Source organism: Elephantulus edwardii, unplaced genomic scaffold (assembly GCF_000299155.1).
Source record: "Elephantulus edwardii isolate Elephantulus edwardi_28Jun2011 unplaced genomic scaffold, EleEdw1.0 scaffold00010, whole genome shotgun sequence".
Classification (NCBI taxonomy): domain Eukaryota; kingdom Metazoa; phylum Chordata; class Mammalia; order Macroscelidea; family Macroscelididae; genus Elephantulus; species Elephantulus edwardii.
The window spans coordinates 33,769,474-33,778,240 of NW_006399760.1; the positions used below are offsets into that span (position 1 = coordinate 33,769,474).

Below are 8,767 nucleotides of genomic sequence, written 5' to 3' on the forward strand. Positions count from 1 at the left end.
GCATTGGGAAAGTCAGCTGTGAGGGACCTCTCAAGAGTACTGAAGAGCAATGACATCAGGCTGAAGACTAAGGTGCACCTGATCCGGGCTATAGTATTCGCATTACATGCTATGCATTGGAGAACTGGACAGTAACTAGGGATGATAGAAAGAAAATTGATGCCTTTGAGCTGTGGTGCCGGAGAAGAGTGTTGAATATACCATGGGCTGCTAGGAGAAAAACAAGTTTGTCCTGGAGAGGGTGAAGATGGAATGCTCCTTGTAGATAGGATTCTGAAGCTTCGTCTGAAATACTTTGGGCATGTTGCAAGGAGGGACTGGTCCTTGGAGAGGAACATCATGTTTGAGAGAATGGAGGGACAGTGCAGGGGAGGAAGACGCTCGATGAGATGGATCGATTCTGTGATTGGGGTGGTGGGAATGAGTGCGTCAGAGATGGTGAGGTTGGCACAGGATAGAGGAGCATTTAGGGCTCTTTTACATAGGGTCACTATGAGTCACAAGCAATTTGACAGCACACAGCAACAACAACAACAAGAAGCACAGTACAATATTAACACACAAAGTTGAGTCCATTCTTCTGCAGTAACAAAACAACTCTTAAAAGGAAGTTAGAATGATAATGTTATTTACAACAGTCATCAGAAGATCAAATATTTAGGAATAACTCTAACCAGGAATACAAAAGGCCTATACAAAGAAAATTAGAAAACATTACTCTAAGAAAAGGGAGCTCTGGTGGCGTAGTGGCAAGAAGCTGCACTGCAATGCCTAACGCTGGCAGCTCGATGCCACCAGCTGCTCCATGGGAGAAGGATGGGCAGTCTTCTTCTGTGCAATTAACTGCCGCTAAAAATCTGTGAGAGGGTCAGTTCTGTACTCTACAAGAAACCACAAAAGATGTATATAAATGGAAAAACACACTATGCTCATGGATGGGAAACTTTAACATTGTGAAAATTACAATATTGCCAAAAGCAATCTACAAAAACAATGCCATCTCTATCCAGAAGATACTGTCCTCATTTTTCAAAGAAATGGGAAAAGAAAACTCTAACTTCAAAGGAAAAAGAAAGAGAACTCAGATAAGCACATGGATTCTGAAAGAGAAAAAGTAGGAAGGAGGCTTCATACTTCATGTTCTCAAAAGCTGGTACACAGCCATATTAAAGAAAAAACAAAAAAATCACAAACAAAGCAGCTTGTATTGATATACCAACAGGCACAAAGACCAATGGAATAGAACTGAGAACCCAGAAATAAATCCATTCACTCATGGGGAACTGATCTTTGACAAGGAGATGAAATCCATTAAGTGGGGAAAAGACAGCCTCTTTTAATAAATGGTGCTGCCAAAACTTTGCATCTATTTGTATAAAACTGAAACAGGACACCTATCTCATACTACATACAAGGCACTACCTCAAGACAGATCAAAAACCTTGGGCTAAAACTTGAAAAATCATCAAGAAAGCACACCTATGTTTATTGCTGCTTTGATCACAATAGCAAAGAGTTGGAAAAAACGCAAATGCCCATCAACAAACAAATGGATAGAGAAGCTGTAATATATTAACACAATGGAATATATGCAGCACTGAAAAACAAAGAAGTCATGAAATATTATAAAAAACGGGTGACCATGGAGAACATTATGCTGAGTGAAATATCTCAGTCACAAAAAGACAAATAGTACATAATGCCACTGTTACAGAACAGGACTGATATGAGGGTTAGGGGGGGAAAGAAAAATAAGAATGAATGGTTGAAGTATAGTCTCCACTTCACAAACATCTACCATCACAAAATGAGAAGTAGAAAAAAGAGACAATTCTGGGAAAATGATAGAATTATTTGATAAAAACAATGTTTCAAATGAGTCAAACTATAAATTAATAGATGTTTTTTAAAAAAAGATCATCAAGAAAAAACAAGGCAAACTTGGGAACCCCTTGTTGTTGTTATGCACCGTCAAGTGGCCTGTAAGTCATAGCGACCCTATGTAAAATAGCTCTGAAGCCTGTCTTGTCCTGGGCTAGTCTGACTCCCATACACCTATCACCATTGCCCCAGTTACTGTATCAATCAATCTCATCTGGAGTCTTCCTCTTTTGTGCTGCCCCTCCACCCTTCCAAGCATGATATCCTCCTGGCCATATGCCCAAAGTATGGGAGACAGAGCTTCAAAATCCTAGCCCCCAAGGAGAAACTTGGTTTCACCCTCTCCAAGACAGACCCATTTGTTTTCTTGGCTGTCCATGGTGTGTTCAAGACTCTTCTTCCAGCATCACAATTCAAAGGCATCAATAATTCTTCTATGGCATAAATAAATTATCAGATATAACTGATATACAATCAACAGAAGATAAACCAGATGTTTGGAACGTCTTAAAAATTAGGCTGCTAATGTGCAGCCCTGCACATGCTCACCAGTCTATGCCAAAAATTTAGAGGACAGCTGCTTGGCCAACTGACTGGAAGAGATCCTATTCCCAAGAAGAGGGATCCAATAAAACTGGAAATTATCAAACAAGACCATAAATATCACATGCAAGCAAAATCACAGGCTACTCAATGGCACATAACAACACTATCATACTATGACAGGTTTGGAAGTAGGAGTGGCATCCACTTCCTAGACAACATGCCTCCAGAAACTATGACCTTTGATAAATGTCAATAGTTGTAGAGGGGCTTCAGGCCTTTTTTTCTTAGTGTTTCTATGAGTTGTACTTGACTCTTAGGCAATAAACAATTTTTTTTTAATGGCTAGAATAGTACATTGACAAAGACCTGCCAGAAGTTCAAGCTGGGTTTAGAAGAGACCGTGTCACCAGGGATATTATTGCTGGTGTCAGATGGATGCTGGCTGAAAGCAGAAAATACCAAAAGGCTGTCTATTTGGGTGTTACTGACTGCAAAACCATTTGACTGTTTGGGTAATAAGAAACTTTGGTTAAGACTGAGAAGAATAGGAATCCTACAAAATTAATTACCTAGACCAGGAAGCTGTTGTCTGAACAGAGCAAGGGAACATTTACTGTACAGTTTAAAATCAGGAAAGGTGTGCATAAAGGGTGTATCCTTTCTCCATTTCTATTCAATCTGTATGTTGAGTAAATCATTGAGAAGCTGGACTCTTTGAAGGAGAATGTCACATTAGGATCAGAAGAGGATTCATCAACAAACTACATTATGCAGATAATACAACTTTGCTTGTTGAAGGTGAGGAGGACTTGAAAGCGCTTGCTGCAAAGGCCTTCAATATGGATTATACCTCAACATCAAGAAGACAAAAATCCTTACTACAAGACCAATAAGCAACATCATGATAGATGGATAAAAGATTGAAACTGTAAACAAGCCACCAGCAACCCCTGTGAACTAGCAGTCAAGAGATCAGGAGACATAGAATATTAAAGTCTGTGGTTAGGCACTTCCCTAAATTACTGAGGAGCAATGATGTCAATTTTCAGTCTCTTGCTATGCATCTGAGAGCAGGACAATGAAGGAAGAAGGATGGCAGAAGAATAACTGATGTCTTTAAGTTGTGGTTTTAAAGAACACTGAAATATCCCAGGGACTGCCAAAAGAATAAACAGTTATGTCTTGGGGAGAGTGAAGACAGAGTGCTCCTGGAGGCATGGATGGCAAAGCTTCATCTCACACACTTTGGGCATGTTGCTAGGAGAAGCTATTCTTTGTGACAGGACACCATGCTTGGCAAAATGGAGGGTCAGTGAAAGACTCTTTATAAGATGGACTGACACAGTGACTGCAGCAGTCAAGTAAGTCAGAAATGATGAGGATGGCAGGGTTCAGATCTGTCGTTCACAGAGCCACTATGAGTCACAGACAACTCAAAGGTGTCTAACAACAACCAGGATTAAGTCTTTATGTCTCTCAAAGGATTTCTCCAAAGAGTAAAAAGAGAACTTACAGGGAAAAAATATTTGGCAACTGCATGTCAGACAAGAGACTCATTTCTAAAATGTATAAGAAATTCTAACAATCAATGTACGGAAATCCAAAATCTCTGTAAACATTCATAAAAAAAATTCTAAAACCTCAAACAAGGAAAAGACAAATTACTTAGTTATAAAATTGGAAGACATGAATAAACATTTTCCTTAAGACTTTAAGATGGTCAATAAACATTTGAGGACAGGCTTAGCTAGGAAAGAGAGAAAACAAAATGTCATCTCACACCAGCAAGAATAGCAAAATTCCACAAGAAAGAAAAGACTGTATGAAATCCAATATCATTTTCAAACTTTTACTTGCATATGCAGTGTACTTCAAGTACTGAATATATGAATGAGAGGGAAAGACAGATTTTTTAAAAATGAAATTATGTTCCGTGTAAACAAGCAACAATCAACTTTGCTTCTTGCTTTCATTAGTATTAGCCTCAGAATTTTAAAACTTTAATAAAGAAAAAAACTATTCTAAAATCAATTTAGCCATACCATCTGACTTTCACTATAGACTAAGATACTACTAATTAATTTGTTTCAGACAATTCTAAGAAATTAGAATAATTTTATAAACTCCTACCCTAAGTTATGAAGTACCTACCATATGAACAGGAGCCAATAATAATGAAGGAGGAAGTAGAAGCTGCATTGAAGGCACTGGTAAAAAATAAGGCCCCAGGAATCGATAAGAAACACACTGACTTGTTTCATTGGATTAGCACACAAGTCTATGCCAGGAAATTTGGAGGACAGCTGTCTGGCCAATAGATTGAAGTCTGTATTTGTTCCCATTACCAAGAAAAGTGATCCAACAGAATGTGGAAACTATCAAACAATATCATTAATATCACATGCAAGCAAAATATTGCTGAAGATCATTTAAAAACAGCTAGAAGAGTAACATAGATAGGGAACTGCCAGAAGTTCAAGCAGGATTTAGAAGAGGCTGTGGCACCAGGGATATCATTGCTGATGTCAGATGGATCCTGGCTCAAAGTAAAGAACACGAGAAAAATGTCTTTGTGCTTTACTGACTATCCAAAGGCATTTGACTTTATGGATCATGACAAGCTGTGGCTGACATTAGAAGAATGAGAGTCCCAGAGAACTTAATTGTGTTTATGGGGAACCTATATCTGGACCAGGAGGCTGTTGTGCAAACAGGACAAGGAACACTGCATGGCTTAAAATTAAGAAGAGAGTGCATCAATATAAAAAGGATGAGCGTAGTGAGGCTTCCTCTCTCAGACCCTTGCTTCCAACATGACGAAAGGAGAAACAAAGGTCTTGCCAAAAAGGGCCATGGTCAAGTGCAGCCTATTCGCTGCAGGAACTGTGCCCGGTGTGTGCCCAAAGAGAAGTCAATGAAGAAGTTCGTAATCTGAAATATAGTCGAGGCAGCTACCGTCAGGGACATTTCCAAAGCGAGTGTTTTCGACACATAAGTGCTTCCAAAGCTCTCTGTGAAACTGCACTACTGTTTGAGTTGTGCCACTCACAGCAAGGTGGTCAGGAACCGTTCTAGTGAAGCCCAAAAGGACCGGACACCTCCACCTAGATTTAGACCTGGAGGTGCAGCCCCAAGACCACCACCAAAGCCCATGGAAGGATTTGATGACTTAAAAGGCTGAAGAAAAAACTCATCTGAAAATAAAATGGAAATTGTTTGTTGTTGTTATGTGCCATCGAGTCACTTGCGACTCATAGCGACTCTATGTACAACATCCCTAAACTCTGCTCTGTCCTGTGCCAATTGCACTGTCTCCGGCACACCCATCCCAATTACCCCAGTCACTGAATCAATCCACCTCATAGGGGGCCTTCCCCTTCTGTGCTGCCCCTCCCCCTACCAAGCATGAGGTCCCTCTCCAAGGACCTGTCCCTCCTTGCAACATGTCTAAAGTATGTTAGATGGAGCCTTATAATCCTTGCCTCCAAGGAGCAGCCTGGTTTGACCCTTTCCAGGATGAATCTGTTTGTTTTCCTAGCAGTCCATGGTACCCTCAATACTCTGCTCCAGCACCACAGCTCAAAGGCATCAATTATCCTTCTATCCTCCTTAGTCATTGTCCAGCTCTCTGATGCATAACAAGTGATAGCAAAGACGATGGCCTGTATCAGATGTACCTTAGTCTCCAAAGAGACACCACTGCTCTTTAGTACTTTGGAGAGGTCCCTAACAGCAGACTTTCCCATGGCAATATGCCTTCTAATTTCCTGGCTGCTGGTGCTGAGAGTGTTGACTGTGGAACCAAGCAAACTAAAGCTGTGAACAATCTCAATCTCTTCACCATCCATCCTGATGCTGCCAATTGGCCCAGCGGTGAGAATCTTTGTCTTCTTGACATTGAGCCTCAATCCATAATGGAGCCTGCAGTCCTTGATCCTCTGCAGCAAGCGCTTCAGGTCCTCCTCAGTTTCAGCAAGCAGGGTTGTATCATCTGTATATCGTAGATTGTTGACAGATCTTCCACCAATCTTGACCTCACATTTCTCCTCATAGAGCCCAGCCTCCCGGATAATCTGTTCTGCATACAAGTTGAAAAGGTATGATGGAGACAGGACACATCCCTGGCGTACGCCCTTCCCAATTTTGAACCAGGCCAAAACAATTCTTAAGAACAAAATCAGAGGAGTTACACAACCTGACTCAGTATGAAGTTAAAGTAAATAATCAAGGTGCTATGGTAACTAGCACCATTACATCAGAAATAGACTTTATAGATTTGTCAATTGATTTGCAACAAAGGTGCCAAGGTAATTCAATGTAAATAGAATTTTTCAACAAATGGTCTTGGAACAACTAGATACTCTGATTTCATTCCATATAAGAAAGTTGGAATGATTTATAAATGTAAACATAAAACTTTATATATTAAAGCATCTAGAACAAAACAGAATAAAAGGTTTGAAACTTGAGTAGACAAATTTTCTGTAACACAAAGAGGATGAAGCATAAAGAGGAAAAAACAGTAAATCAGACTTCATCAACATTAAAAACTTTTGCTCTTCAAATAGCACCATTAAGAAAATGACACACAAGCTGTGCAAACTTCCACTGAGTCAGTTCTGAGTCAGCAACCTGTCTTCAAGTTCCCAGGGCTGTAAATCTTTACAGGAGAAAACTGCACTCCATTCTCCCATGGAGTAGCAGTAACAGAAAGGACTATGTATCAATGTTTCAGTATGCTATTTACAACATAACAACTTGCCAAGACACCCTCCCCAAGAGATGAGTCAGCAAATTCCTGTACAGACCACACCCAAGTAAAATTATTAAACATTAAGTGACACTAAGTCATTATTTAGAAACCTATATAATAAAGCTTCAGGCCTAAAAAAACCTGACTTATTGGTTAAAACAATGGAAAATATTGGAAATTAATATGAAGTGATGTAACTTTAAATTGGATTTATCCAAAGGTGTTTACATTTATGATCTCAAAAACTAAAAATAAGATTTCAGCAGTCTGTCTTGAAAAACCAATCTTATGTTTTATTTTTGTTACTAAATATACATTTCAGAATTTCAAGGAAAGCTTGTAAAACATTCTTTTGTCTTTATTGCCATTTAAACCTACTGGGTCCAATTTTATTTGCTAAAAAATAAATAATGTTCATTTGTTCTCGTTAGGTCCAATACATTTTTTAAAAGAAAAAAACAACAAACAAAAACTGAGCTGTTCAGCACTGAGCACGGCGTCACACATACCTGCAGCGATGACAGGATCTTTCATGAGCTCTCTAGTTATTGGACATATAAACTCATCAGGAATTCCAGAAGAAAGGGATTTCATCTTGGTTCTTAGCTCTTCAATTTTCCTCATTACTTTGCTACGAAGCCCTAGCGATTCTGAAAAGAAATAATTCTGTTAGGGTCAGACAACTACTGCTAACTTTATGCAAGATTTCATCTGCAGCCAAATATCTCCACATATACCACACAGAATTATCTCTTTAGAAATTTTCTAATGAAGTGGTGCAGTATTTATTTTAAACAACTTAGGTTCTGAAAAAAAATCAGGTTAGATGTATGCTATACAGAATCAGAAAAAGTTCATTATTTTGGTTAACTTATATTCAAAGCATAAACATTCCCTCCCCCCACTTAAAAATGTTAAGATCCTTATGCTAATTAGTGTAAAAGTCCCATATTTTAAATATTGTTAATTGGAATTTTTCCTTTCAGTTATGAGAATTAATCACATATTAAATTTGTCCAAAACTGCAGTTTCATCCCTACTATTTAATGTTGTTGTTGTTATGTGCCGTTGAGTCACTTGCGACTCATAGTGACGCTCTGTACAACAGCCCTTAACTCTGCTCTGTCCTGTGCCAATCGCACCGTCCGGGATACTACCATCCCAGTTAACCCCATGCACTGAATCAGTCCACCTCATAGAGGGCCTTCCCCTCCTGTGCTGTCCCTCAGCATGAGGTCCCTCTCCAAGGACCGGTCCCCTTACAACATGTCCAAAGTATGTCAGACAAAGCCTCAGAATTCTTGCCTCCAAGGAGCTGCCCGATTTAACCCTTTCCAGGATGAATCTGTTTTCCTAGCAGTCCATGGTACCCTCAATATTCTTCTCTGGCACCACAGCTCAAAGGCATCAATTCTCCTTCTATCATCCTTGGTCATTGTCCAACTCTCTGATGCATAACAAGTGATAGCAAAGACCATGACCTTTATCAGACACACCTTAGTCTCCAGAGAGACACCATTGCTCTTCAGTACTTTGGAGAGGTCCCTAACAGCAGACTTTCCCATGGCAATACGTCTTTTAATTTCC

At 39.5% G+C, this 8,767-nt stretch overlaps 1 protein-coding gene across 2 annotated transcripts in view; it reads right to left on the bottom strand.

Annotated features, from left to right (window-relative positions):
• WDSUB1 (WD repeat, sterile alpha motif and U-box domain containing 1) overlaps positions 1-8,767 on the bottom strand; it is a 60,875-nt gene that overhangs the window by 8,437 nt on the left and 43,671 nt on the right. For both annotated transcript variants that reach the window (XM_006880800.1, XM_006880801.1), the window contains one exon: positions 7,690-7,830. In XM_006880800.1, the coding sequence (XP_006880862.1) occupies positions 7,690-7,830 (141 nt within the window). The remainder of the gene's footprint in view (positions 1-7,689; positions 7,831-8,767) is intronic.